Source organism: Podarcis erhardii, assembly GCF_964252035.2.
Source record: "Podarcis erhardii genome assembly, chromosome: 1".
Classification (NCBI taxonomy): Eukaryota; Metazoa; Chordata; class Lepidosauria; order Squamata; family Lacertidae; genus Podarcis; species Podarcis erhardii.
Window position 1 is genome coordinate 100,066,456 of NC_138497.1, and position 21,130 is coordinate 100,087,585.

The 21,130-nt window shown below is 42.0% G+C and overlaps 1 protein-coding gene across 1 annotated transcript in view; it reads right to left on the reverse strand.

Moving 5' to 3' along the window:
* The window catches only part of LOC309346569 (von Willebrand factor D and EGF domain-containing protein-like), a 205,064-nt gene that overhangs the window by 20,096 nt on the left and 163,838 nt on the right, over window positions 1-21,130 (reverse strand). Inside the window, exons 24-27 of the mRNA XM_081870442.1 lie at window positions 20,319-20,414; window positions 17,865-17,960; window positions 16,424-16,519; window positions 1,518-1,613 (exon numbers count right to left, since the gene is read on the reverse strand). Coding sequence (XP_081726568.1) covers window positions 1,518-1,613; window positions 16,424-16,519; window positions 17,865-17,960; window positions 20,319-20,414 — 384 coding nt within the window. The remainder of the gene's footprint in view (window positions 1-1,517; window positions 1,614-16,423; window positions 16,520-17,864; window positions 17,961-20,318; window positions 20,415-21,130) is intronic.

The following is a 21,130-nucleotide window of genomic DNA, read 5'->3' on the forward strand; positions in this document are numbered from 1 at the left end:
ATGAAGACCAAGTATAGGCTTGCCTCTTGAGGTGCTACCTTGATCCTGGACTACGGGTGATAACCAATGAAGTAATACTCAGAGCATAGAAATCAATTAGCTTAAGTTGAGGAAGGGGCATAGGTCAATGGTAGAGCATCTTCTCTACACAGAAGGTCCAAGACACAATGCTTGGCATCTCCAGGTAGAGCTGGGAGAGAACTCTGAAACCTAGAGAGCCACTGCCAGTCACTATTTTCCAGGGATAGTCCCAGATTTACAGAAGCCATCCTGGTTTCTGATTTGATCCCACTTTTCCTTAGGATGTCGCTATTTTCATTGGACAAATGTTGGAGGGTATAGAGTTATCCGACCCCCAAGCCATCTGAAGGCAGCCCTGTATGGGGAAATTTTATAAGTTTAATGTTTTATTATGTTTCCATATATGTTGGAAGCCGCCCAGAGTGGCTGGGGCAACCCAGTCAGATAAGCAGGGTTTAAGGAGGAAAATTATTATTATGGAATAGGACATCCCTGTTTTCCTTGACAAAATGTTGGAGGGTATGCAGTCAGTGTAGAAAATACTGAGTTAGATGAGCCAATGGTCTGACTTGGGTTGTCAGATCCATATGTTCTTCATAAATTACTTAAATCCTAGGTTGCTTGATTCCATTGTGTATACTCTGAGTATAGCTAACACTGGATAACACCCTATGTTTTTGAGTGATGAGGGTACTAACTGGCTGTCTGGGGCACAGTTAATATTTGAGAACCTCAGGAATAGCAGGTGTTGTGCCTTAGCAATAATGATAGAATGAAACCCAGTGCTGAATCTCGAAATGTTTTATCAGCAAGACAGATATGATGTGTCAAGCCAGTATATTAATAAGTCTTCTGTACAGTTTGTTATCTTCATTTAAAATTTATTCAGCTTATCTGCCAGCATCATAATAATGAATAACCATGTAAGGGGGTGGAAGTTATTTCCCCAAACATTTTCAGATCAGATGACTTATTTGACTTATTTTTTTTATGTAAACTGCAGTCAAATGTGGTTAGGCTTAACAGTGTAAATTATGCACTGAATGAATGTGCTTGTGATGACCTTGAGAATATATCGGCATAGAAAGGCTTTTACTACAGGCTTTAAATAGTTCTGGATTTGAAATATATGTCATTTCTCCATAAAATGTAACAAAATATGTGTGGCTGCTAAAACAGAAAATCAATACTTCACATTTAATACTACAAAAACTGAATTTCTGTAAAGAAAAATCTGCATAGCAGATAGACAGCTGCATAAGACAGGGGAAGGGTGGTTTTTTTTCTTTTTAATCTTTCTATTCGGAAGCATAAAATGTTTATATCAATTTGTATTGCCAATATATAAAACTGTTTTCTCCACAAAGTCCTGAAGCAGCAAAACTAGATCATTTGCTATATGGCATCCTAGCATTTAAAAGAGATTACAATTCATGCTGGCAGGCCTGAGTGATAAACAAATAGTGTCTTTTTGTATGGGAAGGAGCTCGACTCACGTTTACTGCAGCGCTTTCCTTTCCAGCCAGATGGGCAATCGCAAATGTCGGGGCTGATGCATCTTCCTCCATTCATACACATAGGATCACAGACACCTGCAGTGTGGCATAGTTAAACAAGAGGAATGACTGAGGAATATTCAAGACTCCCCCTGTCCAAAAAAAAGAAGTTTTGTTTCGGTTTTGTTGCAAGTTTTGTGATGGCAAAGTTTTGTGTAATTAAAGACAAAAAGTAATTTGGAAGTGAAGAAGTCTTAAACTTTTGGATTTGAAAGCTTTAGTAAATCCTTCTAGAAATCTGCTGAGGTCCACTGCGTGCGAGAGACATTTCAAGGAGCCTTCAATAAGAGCTGCTTCGCCAGAGAAATGAGGGAGACATTAATTACAATGATTCTTGAAAAAGTAAACAAGAAATCTTCAGTGGCAGATGTAGGCAGACCAATACCACTTATTACTGCTGATTGCCAAATTCTTGTTAAAGCCATTCCCCTCCTGATTGGAAAACATATTCTCAGGCATTCATCTGGATCAGCAAGAGCTGGTGGAGAATTGATTAGTTTCACACAATTTCAGGAATGTGTTTGCATTTTATCCATCAAGGATAACAGACAAGATAAGGCTGGAATTGCCAGTGGTTAGAAGAAAGATAGGGGAAAATGGTTAAGCAAACACTATTTCAAACATTTATTTCAAAGTCCTTTGGCCCAAGTGGGCCAATTTCTGTGGCTTGGGGAGATAATAATGGTGGCCACAGCCGGCTGTCTCAAACATCTGCAGCCTAATGTACCAGGAACCAAATTACAAATGAGTAAACTGGAGAAAGTGATAGACTTAGTGATAAACTTATCAGTTTGATCTTATCCTTGCTTACTCAGAAGAAGGTCCCAGTGACTACAATGAGATTTACTCCCAAATACATGTGCACAGGATTCCAGCTTTACAGCACAATGCAATGCATGCTTGCTCAAAAGTAATTCCTATTGGCTTACTCACAAGATTGCATCATTCGTTTCCAGTAGCAGAACTCTGCCTGGGACTCTGGAGTGCACCTGCTAGTCAAAATATTATTTATTCTTATTTTCTGCATTTAGTAAGGACTGTGCTAAATGCACTCCTGATCTGATCCAGGAGTTTTATATTACAATACATAGAGAATGATACTCAGTTGCAGTCCATAGGTTGGGTTGGAGATATTGTCAGGGTGCTGTCAGTGACTGCCGGCTGTTGCCCAGGAAAGTATAAAGACAATGGAAGATTTCTTACTGTCCTTTTTAATTCAGTATTTACAGAGAGAGGCTTTAGAACCCAGCCTCTTGGATAATGGCATTGTCCCAAGTGAATTTCCACCCCTCCGTCTCTCCCACTTCCTCATTTGTCACTTCTACGGCTGCTGATAAGTGCCCTGTGTCTTCGAGCCCTTTGCTCTCCTACTTTCAAGGCTCGCCAGGTTCTGGGAGAGGGTGGGTCTGGAATGCTTTCTAATGACATGTTAACCAGGTGTTGCTCTGGCTCTCCCATGATTTCCCAACTTTCCCTCTCATCTGCCTGTGAGATGTGACCTCCCATAAACCCCTGCTGTAAATCTATACTGTTTTCCTCCTCCTCCTCCTTGGAAGGTTCAGGAGAAGGGGGGACGGTCTCCACCATTCCTCCTCTGCCCAGTCCCTGACAGATATGGAGACATGCTTCCGACATTGGTCTTACCATAGTTTACCTGGACGGGGCAGGGTGGTAGTGGGAAGTTTGGGGCTATATATTGGATCCACATTGGTGGATCCAATCTGGTACTCCCAGCAGTATGCTAACACAGCCCCAACCTCCCCACCACCCTGCCCCAGCCCATCCCCATCCAAATAGGCTGCAGTAATGCTGGTATCAGGAGAGAAGGTCTGTGGCGCCATCCCACTACATAGCCTCAGAATTTTGATCACAAACCATGACCCTCTGTGCTTCATTACAGGCTTTCAGCAGCCTAGAACTCAGCTAGATTGGTGATTATGTGCTTGTGAAAAGAAAAGGCATTTTATATGTGTTGTATATGCATTATAACACTGTGGCACCAGGTGGCACTGTGAAGGTCCGTTTTTGCCAATGTGATTTGTCATACAAAGTTTGCAACACATTTAACTGAAATGCTTCTTTGATGTTTCTAGATCCAGCCTTATTCTGCACCCCAGATCTATCATAGTAGAATACCACCATACCAGTACATTTGAAAAATGAAAGTTAGCAACTTGGGAGAGGAGAGAAGGAGGGACAGATGGACTAAAGACTAGTACTCCAGAATCTAGCTTTGTAAGATACAATGAGTTATTTTATCCTTCCCTAGTAAAACAAGAACAATCATAGTATACTTTCAAAAAGCTTTTCACAAAGTATTTCACCAAAGACTCCTAAGTAAGCTTAGCAATCAATGAATAAGAGGAGAGCCCCCTGGATCTGCTGAGTCCCTGTTCAGTTACAGTGGTACCTCTGGTTAAGAACTTAATTCATTCCGGAGGTCCGTTCTTAACCTGAAACTGTTCTTAACCTGAGGTGCCACTTTAGCTAATGGGGCCTCCCGCTGCCACCGCACGATTTCTGTTCTCATACTGAAGCAAAGTTCTTAACCTGAGGTACTATTTCTGGGTTAGCAAAGTCTGTAACCTGAAGCGTCTGTAACCTGAGGTAACACTGTACGCTTAAGGTTACAGATGCTTCAGGTTACAGACTCCGCTAACCCAGAAACAGTACCTCAGGTTAAGAACTTTACCTTAGAATGAGAACAGAAATCACACGGCGGTGGCGGTGGCGGTGGCGGTGGCAGCAGGAGGCCCCATTAGCTAAAGTGGTACCTCAGGTTAAGAACAGTTTCAGGTTAAGAACGGACCTCCAGAACAAATTAAGTTCTTAACCCGAGGTACCACTGTACTAGAAGATTCTTGATATGTAAAGTCAGTTTACAGTGAGCCATCAATGCAGATAAATGCAGTATTTTTTTCCTTGCTTCCTTTTGCTAACACCATTGCCTCATTCTCCCATTTCTTAATTTTCTTTAAATACAATTCCATTTTCAATACCCACAAGGCAGCCTTCAACATTTGTCGGTGATAACTAGCTCCAATCTAGATCCCACTTTAGGCCTCGGTGGAAAAACTCCAATTTTAAAATAGCAAACAAAATGTTACAGGCTCTCATTGGGAAACTAAATAAATTATCAGACATTGCAAACAAACTGAATTATCCTAATCCTCCCAGGAGCAAGCATGACTTTGAAAAAGATTCAGGATTTCTTTCCTGCAGAAATGCATCACATACTGACCCCACAGATCATGAAAATTCATTTTTTCCCCTACCTACCAGAGGGGAAAATCTTATATAAAAGCAATCCATTGAGTAACTGCCACAGGAAATGGAGAGTTCTATTTTAAAATTCTTTTCCATTTTTAAAAATAATTTGTTGTTGATAATGAGGAAAAATAACCTTTAGCAGAAAAAAAGAATTGCTAACTAGAAAAGTATTAAGCAGAATAGGTGGTATAGATAATGTTTCCAATAAATTGTTTTGTTTAATTTCTGCTTAAGAGCAAAAGCACAATTGTCAGAACTTCTTGGTACATTGTTGTTAGGACTGAAACAAATGTCCAGGCTGAATTACTGCTTTCCAGAGGCTGAACTAATACCTCAATTCTCCCCTTTCTTTTTCCATGTTGATTCCTGTTGTCTCCTAATGTGTCATATTTTGCTAGTGCTTTGGTGGCATAGTTTGGATCTTCCTGTTCCTGAGAATAGTGACATGGATAATCTCAGCCAAGTGGTAAACATGCTGCAACCACAAAGCCATAAATCCAATCAGATTTGACGCTAGCCACAATCACACCATACATTTAAAGCGCTATGATACCACTTTGAACAGTCATGGCTTCCCCTAAATAATTGCGTAGTTTGTTAATTCCAATAGTTCTGTTTGTAGAGGGGTTGATTATGAAGCCACTGAGGAATTATAAGTTTGTGGGGTTCACCCTGTATGATGCCCCCTATCAAGACAGAGACAGGGGAAATGTGTCCTTGTTAATTCTCCTCAACCGCTCAGTGCTTTGTTTGTTTGTTTTGATACCATCAACCATGGTATCATTCTGGAGTGCCTGAGTTAGGGGTGGGTGTCACCGCTTTGTGGTGCTTCTGGTCCTACTTGGATGGTCATTTCCAGAGGGTGATGCTTGGGGAGTGCTCTTCAGCCTTGTGGAGCATTCAATGGTGGGGGGTGCCTTATAGTTCAATTTTATCCCCCTTGTGTTTAACATCTACATCAGGGGTGGCCAACTTCAAAGAGACTGCAATCTACTCACAGTTAAAAACTGGCCGTGATCTACCCCCTTTTCAGCGGTTCAGGTAAAAGTTGTCGAGCTTCTTTAGGGAGGGAGGAAGTGACACTGAGCTTTTTTTAGGAAGGAAAACCCTGTTTTTGGTGGTTCAGGTCAAAGTTGTTGAGCTTTTTGGGGGGAGCCAAAGAAGTGTGCAACTGGACTTCTCTGCGACCCTTCCCCTCTGCAGGGAGGTGGGACCAATTCAGATGGTCCACCCCCACCTTTCAGCTGATTACCTGGTGGCCCGCTGGAATGCAGAGTTAACCAGGGCTATCGACTGTCTGGCTCCGAAGCACCCTCTCCGATTGCATGGAGCCCGGACAGCCCCGTAGTTTTCTTCGGAGCTGAGGGTGATGAAACAATCGTTGAGACGGCTAGAGCGTTGGTGGCAGAAAACTCACTCCGAATCTGACCGGACACAGGTTAGAGCTCAACGTTGAGCCTACCAAGTGGCGATAGCGATGGTGAAGAAGACTTTCTTCACCGCCTCTATTGCATCTGCAGAAAATAGTAGCAGGAGACTCTTTCAGGTGGTCCACAATTTAATGGAACCACCTTTACCACCGGGGCCTTGTAAAGACCCCAAGATCTCCTGCAACGATTTTGCAAAGTTTTTTGCAGATAAAATCACTCATATTCGGAAGGAGCTAGACACCACCGTGGGAGCAGGGCTGGGACGGGAGAGTGCTAGAGTCCTGTCTGGTCAAGTTGCATGGAATCAATTTCAATCCGTTACCCCGAGGATGTGGACAGGCTTCTTGGACGCATGAAACCAACCACCTGTCTCTTTAATCCTTGCCCATCCTGGCTAATAAAAGCAAGTCGGGAAGGGCTGGGCGATGGGGCTCTGCGGGGTGGTGAACGCTTCCCTCTATGAGGGAACATTCCCAGATCTGCTGAAAGAGGCGGTCATTAAACCGCTTCTTTAAAAACCATCTTTAGACCCGGCCAGTATGGCCAACTATCGCCCAGTCTCAAATCTTCCATTCTTGGGCAAGGTGATTGAGCGCATGGTTGCTGAACAACTCCAGGCACGTCTGGAGGATGCAGACCATTTGTATCCCTTCCAATCAGGATTCAGGCCTCATCATGGGACTGAAACTGCCTTGGTCGCGCTGGTTGATGATCTCCGGCGAGCTAGGGACAAAGGTGAGAGTTGTTTCCTAGTTCTGCTGGATCTCTCAGTGGCCTTTGATACTATCGACCATAACATCCTTCTGGACCGTCTTGAGGGGCTGGGAGCTGGGGGCACTGTTATACAGTCGTTTCGCTCCTTCCTTCTGGGCCGTGTTCAGAAAGTGGTGGTGGGGGATGAGTGTTCAGACCCCTGAGCCATCACTTGTGGGGTGCCTCAGGGTTCCGTCCTCTCCCCCATGCTTTTTAACATCTATATGAAGCCGCTGGGAGAGATCATCAGGGGGTTTGGACTGGGTGTCCATCAATATGCAGACGATACCCAGCTCTACCTCTCTTTCAAATCAGAACCATTGAAGGCGGTGAAGGTCCTGTGTGGGTGCCTGGAGGCGGTTGGAGGATGGATGGCGGCTAATGGATTGAAGCTGAATCCTGACAAGACAGAAGTACTGTTTTGGGGGGACAGGGGGAGGGCTGGTGTGGAGGACTCCCTGGTCCTGAATAGGGTAACTGTGCCCCTGAAGGACTAGGTGCGCAGCCTGGGAGTCATTTTGGACTCACAGCTGTCCATGGAGGCACAGGTCAATTCTGTATCCAGGGCAGCTGTGTACCAACTCCACCTGGTACGCAGGCTAAGACCCTACCTGCCCGCGGACTGTCTCACCAGAGTGGTGCATGCTCTAGTTATCTGCCGCTTGGACTACTCCCATGCACTCTACGTGAGGCTACCTTTGAAGGTGACTCGGAAACTACAACTAATCCAGAATGTGGCAGCTAGACTGGTGACTGGGGGCGGCCGCCGAGACCACATAACACCGGTCTTGAAAGATTTACATTGGCTCCCAGTACGTTTCCGAGCACAATTCAAAGTGCTGGTGTTGACCTTTAAAGCCCTAAACGGCCTCGGCCCAGTATACCTGAAGGAGCGTCTCCACCCCCATCATTCTGTCAGGACACTGAGGTCCAGCGCCGAGGGCCTTCTGGCGGTTCCCTCATTGCGAGAAGCAAAGCTACAGGGAACTAGGCAGAGGGCCTTCTCGGTAATGGCACCCGCCATCAGATGTCAAAGCGATAAACAACTACCTGACATTCAGAAGACATCTTAAGGCAGCCCTGTTCAGGGAAGTTTTTAATGTGTGATATTTTAGTGTATTTTTGGTTTCTATGGAAGCCGCCCAGAGTGGCTGGGGAAACCCAGCCAGATGGGTGGGGTACAAATAAATTATTATTATTATTATTATTATTATTATTATTATTATTATTATTAGCTTTTTTGGGGGGAGCTATTGATCTACCGATGATCTACCTGCTGGACATGCCTGATCTACATGAAACCTCTGAGTGGGGTCACCCAGAGTTTTCAACTACATTGTCAGCAAAATGCTGATAGCACATAGCTCTACTTCTCCTCTACACCTGCAGCTGTGGCAGCGGATGTGCTGGACCATTTTCTTGCCTCAGTAATGGACTTCTGTCGGCTGTCATTTGTGGGTGGAAGGGGGAGTGCCTCCATTTAATCCATCCCCTGCCCTCAGTCCAGCATAAGGGATGTTTGGATTGGTCTGTTATTCATTGAAAATTCACAACTGATATCCACATAATACATTGAAGTTGCCCATTCCAGATAAGGTAGATCATCATGTAGTATCTATCTAACTTTCTATGGTATTAAAGTAGGGACGCGGGTGGCACTGTGGTCTAAACCACTGAGCCTCTTGGGTTTACCAATTGGAAGGTTGGCGATTTGGATCCGCATGACAGGGTGAGCTCCTGTTGCTTTGTCCCAGCTTCTGTCATCCTAGCAGTTTAAAAGCATATCATTGCAAGTAGATAAACAGGTACCGCTGTGGCAGGAAGGTAAACAGCATTTTTTATGAGCTCTAGCTTCCTTCACAGTATCCCATTGTGCCAGAAGCGGTTTAGTCTTGCTGGCCGCATGACCCGGAAAGCTGTCTGTGGACAAACGTCGGCTCCCTCAGCCTGTAGCGAGATGAGTGCCACAACCCTATAGTCACCTTTGACTGGCCTTAACTGTCCGGGGTCCTTTACCTTACCTATGGTATTAATGGTCTGTTAGGTTGGCAATGGCAATGCAATTTTTGCCATTTGATCTAACTGGCACTGGAAATAGGTAGACAAAGAACTGAACACCATTAATGCTGAGCTTTACACAGTATGCTAAGAATGTCGTGATTCATCTCTCTTGCATACTGCAACATCTCATATCTTTTAATAAGATTACCCTTTCCATTAGACCATAATTTAGCACAAAAGGACAGGGTTTTTCACTTCAATACCTCTCATTTTAGCTATAAGAAACAAAATGAGGAATCCTATGTAGGGAGAATATTAACTCAGTTTCCTGGTGTCAGTTACAAGCCCTTTCCCTTTGTCTGGACCCTTTCAGAAGAACTGAAAGTCCATGTACCTAACTAACCTTTCCTGAAACTATAATTTAGATTCTGTTTAGCCCCAGGACAATAATTACCTGTCATCACATAGCCTGAGCAATACTGCAGATAAGGGGAGAACAGGACTATGCTGCAGTGCTGACTAGGAAGATACAGTTTTAGAAACATTGGATTTCTTTGCCCCGAGAGGCTGGTAAATTGACCTCAACAATTTATCCCACCTCAGTGAAAGGCAAGAGAGTACCTCCTAGTGATATGTTCTTAACCAGCCAAACAATCAAATGTATCAGATACAGCTGCTAGGTGTTAATGCCAAAAAATAATGATAAATGATTGAATAGTAGGATAGGACAACATGTATTCTTGATGCATTTTCAAGGGGAAAGTGTTATAAACGACAATGGTCAGATTAGGTCAGCAGAGAATCATATGAAAAATACATCATTAGTAAAGGGATTCATAGCTAAGTTACATACCTTTTTCAACAGGTGAATAACCTCATTTAGTTTATATTAAATATGACCAGCCCTTAACCATAACTGGTGAAAATAATATACCATTCTTTGATATCATTTATCAGAAGATGTGTTACTAAAGTGATTGAGGTACATTGTATAAGAGAAAGATAGGTACCAGAATTCTTAACTAACAGCTGATTGACACCTCCCCAAAGGACCTCATGCAGTATGTGAACAGATATTAAGAATGTTCAGAACCACAAACCCCACAAAATTGTGAGACAAGTGGTATTGTGGTGCACTTGATTTGCTATTTTCACTACTGAGCTGTTATGAAATACAATCATCCAAATGTCAAGTTATTATTATTTGTGGGTTGTTGTTTTTTAAGGCTAATGAGTTCACTACTTCTTTTTTAGGCTTCAATGTTGGCTTTTTCAAGATTCCACCATACCCTTCACTGAGGGATTATTTTTTCAAAGTGCAAAAAAACTGTCTTCGGGTATCAGCCAAAATGATGCACAACAAAGGGGACTCTTAACAGTATCCAGCTGTACTCTCCACATCCTCTAAGTCAGGCGTCAGGAAACTATGGCCCTCCAGATATTGCTGGAGAACTGCCCCCATAAACTCTATTTGCCACACTGGCTGGGGCTCATGAGAACTGGGTCCAACAACACGGGAAGGGCCACGGCTTCTTCATTTCTGACCTAAGATATTTTGCCATCAAAGCGTTTTCCCATACCATATTAATAAGGGTGACAGTGGCAGCAGAATCACTAAAACCTCATTCTAAAAGGAGGACAATCTCTCATTCAGATGCAGAATTAATTGCCCAATTGTTTCCCCTGCATGCACCATGGAGGCTTATTCCCATCTACACCCTGCAGTGTGAATGGGCATTCCATCAGGTGTCCTGTGGATATGTACCTCTGTCAAGCTTTCAACGTACATCGAGGTACATCAAGGTGTCCAGGTAGATTGGCTGCAGATAAGTGTCTGCTCATGAGGAAATGAATATTCTAAAGCAGGTAACATCTGGTCAGGAGGAAATATAGATAGACTAATATATCACTATGCTGGAATCTTCTAGAACAGGCATAGGCAAACTCGGTCCTCTAGATGTTTTGGGACTACAACTTCCACCATCCCTAGCTAACAGGACCAGTGGTCAAGGATGATGGGAATTGTAGCCTCAGAACATCTGGAGGGTCAAGTTTGCCTATGTCTGTTCTAGAATCTAAGTGGCTTAGGTAACACATCAACTGCATACTGAATTAATATCAACTTTAGAGGTCTAGCTGTTGGTGCCACCTAAAGTATCCACTGAATGAGCAAAAGAGACACAGCTTTTTCTGTAGTGGTACCACAGCTCTGGAGAGCTCCTATCCAAAATTGCTTTTTTCCATCAGAGATTTTCAGCTCATTTTTAATGTATAACAACTTCCAGTTCGATTGTTGCTAGGTTTTTTTTTATATGTGAAACATCATTTAGCCTCACTACTGTTAGTTTTCTACTGCTGATTATATTATGTTTTAATAATCTGTGTTGTCTGAACATTAATGGCTATGTTGTAATCATTCTTATGGATTGTTGCTATGGTTGATGATAGGGATGATGATAAGCGTTTAGTTCTTGGCTTGTGGTTAACACCCTTACTCAATATTCAGCACCAAACGTTCAATGAAAACAATGTCACACAGTAAAGATGACGACACAGTTGTTACAGGAAAGTACTGATATCAGTGCTTCTACAAATTATTTTCAAGATTTGTCACCAATACCATCACGGCCAGTTGCAGAGATTTTGCTGCAGAATAGTGCTTCCCCCATTCCATGTAGAAAATCTGAGCAGAGTGACAGTTGGGTAGAGTCCTTCACCACATGCAAGGTCAGCAATCTGGTTCAGGGAGTGCAGAACAGGCTGCATGACAAAATGACAGCGTGGACTCTACACTACTAAGCATCTGCCACCAGAGGCAGCCTCATCACTTTGCTGAATGGTAGGGATGGCCCTGAATACCACATTAGACAAGAGTGGTCAAGAACAAATGTGTTCAGAAAGGCATGGTTTTCCTGCTACTTTCCAATGAAGATTATCACTCAGAGGCACAAGTACAGTTTCAATGTCATACTGAAGTTAGATCTAAGCTAGGCACAGGATCAGACAACGGTTGCGTTTGAAGTTTCAGAACAACCTTCATCACAAAAGGAAGATTAAACACATGCCAGTAGCAGGCTAAGGAACCAACATCTATGGACCGAGTTCTCATATAGCTGAGCTAATCCCATTACTTGCTGTTCATGAGAGAATGGCTGATAATCCCAATAGGACCAACATCATCTACTGGGACCCAAGCAACTCCTGATGATGGCCCTGGGTAGTCATGTGAAGCTAGCAGCCACATTGCACTTGATCGATGCTATGAGCTAGTTGAGATGCCTGCAGTGCAGGGGGTGGGACCAGTTGACCCTCAAAGTACCTTGCAACTCTACAAGTCTATGCTGGATACACTAGGAAATGTGGGGAATTTAAAATAGTGAGCATTAATATAGGGTGGGGCTCACCTTGCAAAACTTCCCCTCATACTTTTCTCTGAATCCCAACCAGAAATTACCAATTTTCCTCCAACTAGCTTACTTTAGATGGAGTGATTTGTGAAACTAGTGACTCACATCCTTAATGTATTAACATATTAAGGATGTTAAAAAAACACCCTTCTCTGATATTTCTGCAGATAATTCTTCTTTAAAAATTATTCAACAACCATATTTGCAAAAGAAGACATTCAATTTTGGAGGGGGTTTTTTAATTAAAAAAAAATATTTCGAAAGGTTGTATGGTTATTCCTTCACCTCTCAGCATATTATGGGTTATCATACTCAGAGCAGACCCCTTAAAATAAGTGGACTGAAGTTAGTCATACATCCATTCATTTCAGTAGGCCTACTCTGACGTATAACTAAGCTGGAAAGAAGTCTTTGAATGGTTAGAATCATTGAATCATAGAACTGTAGAGTTGAAAGGGTCCATGAGGGCTATCTAGTCCAACCCCCTGCAATACAGGAATCTTTTATCCAACGTGGGGCTTGAACCCATGACTCTGAGATTAAGAGTCTCATACTCGACTGACTGAGCTAGCAAGTCATGGGTTCCTAACTGAAAAGTACAGAGCTATGTCATAATTGTGCATTACTTCGACTTAAGAAATGTCTGTTTAGCTTATGCCAGTCTATTTTTTAAAATCCAAGACTTTATAAGAAGGATAAGCATTGTAAAGCCTATATGCTATGTTTCTCCAACCTACGCCAAAAGTATTGTGTATGTTTTCCTCTTTAAAAAACCACCCACAGCTTCACATTGCGGGGGGCGGGGAGAGAAAAGCCCATAGGCTAGAGAAAAAGCCTTATGCTGCTGACCCCTGCTTTAAGAGGGTAATAAATCAATGTTCAAGTAGTGTTATTTCTTTAAAATTGAAGTATGGCTAAATATTGTTCTGATATATAATTTGCCATGAAAGGCATTTTCTTTAAGAGAGCTTTTGTTGTTTGGCCCTGTGTGGATGCTGAATAATGGAATTCTCAGCAAGCAGAATATAGGGAGCCTGTACAGTAACTGATGCATAATCATACATTTTGCTGTCAGCTCTGGCATCCTCTTCATTTTGCTTGCAAGAGTCTGGATAGCATAATCACAGTGTGGTTGTTTGTCAGCAAGCATAAAGTGTTGAAATCTCTGCACTTCAGCTGCCAGCCAATCCAAGATGTGTGATTTACATAACTCCCCCCCCCACCGCCCTGCTCCAGCGCTATATTTGTTTACACCAACAATCAACATCCACTTTCAACCTGAATGCATTTTATTTAAAATTAAAGACATAGCAAAACAACGATAGAACAAGACTGAATGACAAGAGACATGGTGAAGAATATGTTCTGCCTTGCGCAACGACAGCTGCCGGAAAAGGTTCCATAGAAAGCTAAAACAAACAAATAAACTGTGGAAGGAAGGAAACGAGGCCATAAGCGGAGCACTTCCACAAACTCATAAGTGAATGAAGGGTGATTGTCACCTCTCACTGTTGTGCCCTCCTTGTGCTTAAAGTTCATTTGATTTAAGATGATAATAAGAAATTTATTGCCCATCATTTCAAGCTCACTTGATTTAAAAAATATGTTACAAAGAAAGGATAATACAGAATACAACAGTGCATTAAAAGTTAGAACAGGGGTCACAGGATCAGAATTGTGGCGTTGGAAGGGACTCCTAGGATCATCTAGTGAACCTCTCAGCAATGCAGGAATGTGCAGCTGTTCCATACAGGGATAAAACTTGCAATCTTGGCATTATCAGCAGCATGCTCTAACCAGCTGAGCTGTAGTTGCTTGGCAGAGGAGTCAGCTTTCCACAAGTGACTTCCATGCATCTGAGGCAGGGATGAGGGACCCGTGGTCTGTGTATCCCTCTTGGCTTGCCAGGCTTCCCCATTTGGCCCACAAAGCCATACACATGCACCTTACACCTGGTAAGGGTGGAGCTTGCCCAAAGATCACTTTGTGCAGCTCCCAAAGTGCCTGACAACCAGCTGGCTCTTGGGAACTTTTGTAGTGTTGCACAAAGCAAGGGCCCAGCACTAAGCAGGATCACTCCCCCTTCACATCAGCCTCCAAATGATTTGCATCCTTGCGGAGTATCAAATGCATATTTGTGAAGGCAAATATACCCGTGGAAACAAGAATAGAAGCTACGGGGGACGGTACAGAAAGCAGGACAAGGGTTAAGCGCTCCTTCTCCTAGCATTTAGGCCTTTCAAATTACCTCTTGCTGAAGTATCCATTGGATGCTCGCACCAGTGCTTGCAACTCATGTGTAGTTCTAGCCTTAATCTAGGAATGTATGCCAAATACACTTCATGGTTACTGAGCAGCCACAAACCATTTCTGTATTGGTTTATTAGTCACAGAAAGAATTTGATGAGTGTCTATTCTAAATCTGAACTATTCTGAACTAATGAACTTTCCATCTCAAAAATATTTCTACAGAAAATGAAAGGAAAACATTCCAGTAAATGTGTAATATTCATAGAATCATGGAATTGTAGAGTTGGAAAGATCTACAAGGGTCATCTAGCCGAACACCCTTCAATGCAGGAATCTTTCATCCAATGTGGGGCTCAAACCCACAATCCTGAGATTGAGTCTACCAGCTGAGCTATCCTATTCAGCTAAGTTTTCCTCAGAGTCAACCCACTAAAATGGCAGAAGATGACTAAATTAGGTCCATTACCTTTGTTAGGTCTTCTCTGAGGAAAACTTGGTTGACTACCACTCAATATCCTGAAAGCAGTGTAAACTGAGAGAAGCAATAATGTTTAAGTAGGTACAGTTAGCTAAAAGAGAGGGAAACATCTCAGCATTTCATGGTTCTTCAGAGCTGTTGACTGAGAAACCTCCCATGTAAGCAGGCAGAACTGCAACAATACTGCCCGGTCTGCTTTGAGAAATGGAAGCAATATATTTTAAAGGTAGAAACAGCACTTTTTAAATGTACCCTGACCTTAAAGCTAGATGTCAAACTTAAGGCATTATCTATCTATCTCTCCCCTCCCCACCATTTCTCCCTTCTAGGTTCTTCCAGCCATGGGCTTCTATTTAGTTGTGTATTTTTGCAACAAAGCAAGGATGGTGCTTCATTGTTCTCTCAGCTGAAGGGATAATCAATGCAATATGGGGAATAAGGCAGCTTGCATGGCTGGAGGGGGATTCTGAACTGCTTTTTTCTGTGTCTGAAAGTTAAAAGTCCTTTGGAAATATACAGCCTTTTCATGCCATGTGTGGTTGCTTCACAGTTCCCTCCTTGCCACTTTCAAGCTGGTTTATGTGCGTGTCAAGAGATGTTTGGGAGAATGAATTTTTGCCTGTCTTAAATTCCCTGTATGACAGACATAGGGAGTTGCTGTGGAATTTGTACAACTGCCAAAATAACAAATCTCCCACAAGACTACGGGAATCAAATGTGAATAGATATGCTAAGGTGTAGAGAGAATTATGACTGATAGGAAGAAAGAAGTAAAGCAAAAATCTTATTAGCTAACTGTATTAATTAGGCTAGAAAGATAGCACAGTGACATTTTAGATGGTCTTAGTCAGAGGCTGTGGATTGGGCTTTAATAATTTTCCTCACTAAGTTTAATGCCATCTAATTAGCTCATTTCACCCTGCAGATTTGCTCAGTTCACTTGAAATGAATTTAAACATATACATAGACAAGATCAGAACAAAATAGGCTTAAGCGCTTCCCTTTCTTTGATGCCATGATAGCGCCATTAATACACTGGGACATGGTCTAAGCAAACCTCTGGTAATGGGATGTACCGCCTTTTGTAGTGAGGCTGCCAATATACGTGCCACGATATAAAAATTGAAGATTAGTACATTAATCCAAGCTAAATGTCCTATTTAACGTGCTTGGTAATAAGAAACTTCCTTAGGTGAAAATGCATTTCTAAGGCAGGATATATTTGAAAAGTTAAAGAGAAGCGAAAAAAACCCTTACTTTTCTGACACCTTCTTCCAACATAACCTTCCATGCAGGAGCACACGTTGTTTCTCATACACTGTCCATTGTTTTTACAAGGAGGATTGCAGAAAGCTAATTTGAAAAAGCAAAGAAAGAAAGTAAATGCCTCACTACTAATGTGACTGGGAACTGCAGCATAATCTCTAGGCAGCATGATGCTATGGAATGCAGTACCAGCAAGGCAGTGCCTAGAATAATATCCAAGACTCCAGATTGGTGTAGCTCACGTTTCCACGGCTGCTTGTTTCTAGCCGTAAGAGTTGCTGTGGCATTGGGGGAGAGGGAAATTGTCATGTTTTTACACTGAATTAAGGTGCTGCGGTTGATATGACCTGGACACAAAGGGCTAAAGCCCCTCTCCTCCATGCCATATTCCCAATCCATCTTCCCTCCTCCAAACAGACTTGGTGAAAAAGACAGAAAGAAAAACCCTATGAGGGAAAACTCCATTGCAAATCATTCATTCATGGTTTTCCAAACTTGGATCTCCAGCCATTTTTGAACTACAACTCCCATCATCCCTAGCTAGCAGGACCAATGGTCAGGGGTGGTGGGAATTGTAGTCCAAAAGAGCTGGAGACTCAAGTTTGGGAAATCCTGCCTTAGTCAATAACACTACATGAAGATTGTTTTTGGCAGTGTTCTAAAAATGCACAAAACAAAACAGGAAAGAATGATATATATCATAAATTGTATAGTAATTAAAACATCTGTGACGGGAAAAAACTATTGACTGCTCTCACTCATTAGTAGGGAGGAGTAAAGTGGGAACCATGTTTCCTGTGACATGCAAACACAGTCTTTTTGTGATTAGATTAGGTTAAGATTGGGAAAATATGCATGCATTTGTACCCAAAAGTTTATATCAGATGCCTCCTCTCCCCACCCCCATAAGAGAAGAAAAGACCCAGCTAGACTGTTTCTATGGGTGTCAAAGCAACTCAGTTAGTGAAAGTTCAGCCCCTGATAAAGAAGAAAAGAAGAGAAGTAGTTTATAGTCTGCCCTTCTCATGTACACTGAATTTAGATTAATGTGGGTAAGTATCAGGCTATTTCCTATAATTGTGAACATACTGGGATGTGGAATAATAAAACACTGTCTTCTATACTGTGTAACATTTTGCCAACATATACTTTGAAGTTCAGTTAATTACACATTGCAAATCCGTTTGCAATGGTACATTCAATATATTTTTCACACATTCCACTCTGTTGCAGAAAAGAAAGTATAGAATGTATCACACAGCTTTCAGTTGAGACATTATTCTACACATCCTCTACAATATGCCGGCTACATGGTAGGTGACTTGTTCTGGATAAAACTGTGATGCAAGTGGATGTAGCAAATAACTGATGAAGATGTTAAAGTAGAGGAAAGGTATATTTTCACCAGTGGGATTCTATTTTTCCACCTTACCGAATTGACACTGAGGTCCAAAGAAACCATGAGGGCAAGCACACGTATTCGGCCGAATGCAGGTCCCACCATTTAGGCAAACTGGATTGCAAACAGCTGCATACAATTGAGGAGAAATTCATTGGTTAGTACACAACCATACATTTTTATTCCTGGTTTTTCATAAACAATAAAGAATCCTTGTTTTAAACAAGGGTCACGATCCAAAATGGCACCTAAAACAGTGCTTCACTGTGATCAAGACATCCCCCACATACCAGCAGTGTGTTTTATTTCTTAATTGTTTTGTAATCTTTCTCTTAGGTGGCCTTGTATTCCTGAGGCATAATGTGTTCCTCTTTGGGCAGTTTTGGATGACTGATCAATGGTTTGGGGGGTGGAGTAGGGAAGGGGGATTAGTGTAAGCAAGTTAGGCTTTCCCAGCTTGTTGGAAATGTGGTGCTATTGAGATCTTCCATATGCTGACATAACTTCCATTTGTTCATTGCACATAAGAGGTGTGCATTGCATTTTAGCATTGCTGTAAAGGATTTGAGGAGTCTGTCAAGAAAATCTATAAACCACTTAAACCGGCATTTGTGTGCACAAATCATCTTGGTCTCCTATTGGGCAAAAATACCTTAAGGGAACCCAGGCTTGTTTTATTGGTTTGTGGATCAAATGAGAGGGTTTATAAACATGCAATTCAAGATTTGTCATTTGCTCCGAACAAACCATCTTGCGACAGGCTTAGTAGTTTATATGAATAAGATAATCATTTCAGCATGCATAATCCTCCCCTGAAATCCATGAGCATTATATGTGGGGCAAAAACAATGCAGGACAGCACTCTATGGGCACAATCTAGAGAAAGTAAGGTTCACTTAATTGCCATTGAAACTAATTGTGCTCAATTACGTTAATAAAAATGTGTGTCTCTTTTATCCCTAAATGCACACACATTGTTATTGCAGAAAAGATTTGCAGGGGCTGAAAAAGAGAGCAATCTAATAGTCCCAGAGATTTTCTGAAACCAATCAACAGTATAACAGCAGGAATGTACGGGGCAGGGGGACAATGCTGTGCTGCCGCCTTCCTGACAGCTGCATTGCTACTGAGTACTGGGGCAAGGAAAGAGTAGTGGCAAGATCAGGACTGCATGGGGGCACTGGCAGGTGCACCAGATTCACTTCTGCTGCTTCTGTGCAGCCTCAACATTCCCACCATGCCTGCCCCATATTGTCTCAGCAAGCAGCAGCAACACCACAGCTGGGAGGCTGGTAGTACAGCACTGTCCCACCGCACCAGACACTCCTGCAGATTTATTTATTTATACATACATACATACATACATACATACATACAAGTATTTATATACCACTGTATCCGGGAGACATACAATTTTAAAATACAAAGCACTGTTTGAAAAAATAATAATCAGATAATCATTAAAGTGATTGGTTAATAAGTACAGATAGGGTGAACTTACAGAATCAGCTATTTGCCACAACCAGCCCTTTAGAACTTTCTTCTCCATTATAACCACTTATTTTTAAGGAAAGGCCTGGTGCTGTAATGTTTTTATTATATGTGATCTTTCAGGTGTGTGTGTGTGTGTGTGTGTGTGTGTGTAAAAACCTCAAGTGACTGGTTAATCAAAAATAAAATTCAATAGCTGGAAATCATCCCTGTGAGCTAAAAAAAAAAAAAAAGTCTTCAGGAGATGCCTAAAAGTCAAAAGTGTGGACACCTTCCAAATATCTTCTGAAAGGCCTTTGTAATACAGGGAACAACTAACAGTGCTCCTCTGGATGATCTCAACCATAGAACTGGGATGTATGGGCTCAGATAGTCCTTACCAAAACAAACAATATTGACAAGTGAACCTTAGGTTCTCTGGAAAAGAGGGAGTCACCAAACACTTCTGCAGGTAGCTCTAGGACTTGTAGAACCAAAGAGAGATGCCCCTATAGAACATGCTCTTTCAAGAACTACATGCTACAGTTCCTGAGCTCTCAATGGCATTTCCTATGCACCGGCAGAAGGAGCCAACAGACTGTGACGTTCAACTAGTGGCCAGTGGGAGTGGCACAAGTCCCATAATAGTCAAGGGCATCTGAGATCCTGGAGCAAGAGCAAGAACTACTGATAGGATAGATGTCACCAGGTCAGAGGGACAGGAAACGGTGTCTAAAGGGACTTTTGTCCCTCACTCACAATAAATAGACCCACATGTGATATACTGTCAAATCTGGCTATAAATATAAATTAGGCAGTCAGAACCATAAGGAGACTGAACAGTAGAGCTTAAACGATGCCAATTAGCCCTCTGATTTTTCAAAATAGACGACACAGAAGGAGAGGGGGACTCTGCTAGAAGTACATGCTGGACCTAGACAAATGATGGATGAGCATTGCCTCCAAGTGAGGGTGTTGCACCCTGAAGCTATAAAGGATTCTGCTGTACATCTTTACCTGTCTCACACAAAGGGCTGCTCCATCCAGGTTTGCATTCACATTCATCCGGTGCAATGCATTTCCCACCATTGTGACAATGCCTATTACATACCACTAAAAAAACAAATTAGTCCAAGGTTATTTGAGCAAAGTACAAAGTACTGGTTTGTGGTTTTTTGCTTCAAATTGTGCTGATCAAAATCCAGAGCAGCTATGGAAATTTTCTTACCCCATTTGCTACTAAAACTGAAATGAGAATGATATGTCACTTCCTGTTGTTTCCTGTTGAATTATAGACTATGAAAGGATTTATACAGAGACACTTTTTAAATATTCCAGTAATATAAGTGCATATAATCCATCCTGGGTAACCTAGTGTTCAAACATGGAGCAAAGAGTGCTATTCCAACACTATAATACACATTTGTGGTTTAAAGGTAATATAGACAGCTTTTGCTCTAAGGCAGATTATTTTGCTAACCACCCTTAACAATTGTTTGAACCTTAATGGCAAAGTTTGCTACTTTTTTATTTTCCCTGAGTATTTTTGCATTTGCTTGCATAGCCTTGAATTCCATAAGCGTTATTGTACACAAAGCTTCTTCTATCAGTGCTCATGCACTGCAAGGTGGACAGACTTCTTATATACGGTAATTGTAATGTGCTTTAGGAAAGCACAGCACAGGGGTGATATTCAAACTTAAATATATTTGTAGACTATAGCTGCTACTCAGCTGTGTGCTGGTACTGAAGTACGTTTCCAAGCACAATTCAAAGTGTTGGTGCTGACCTTTAAAGCCCTAAACAGCCTTGGTTCAGTATACCTGAAG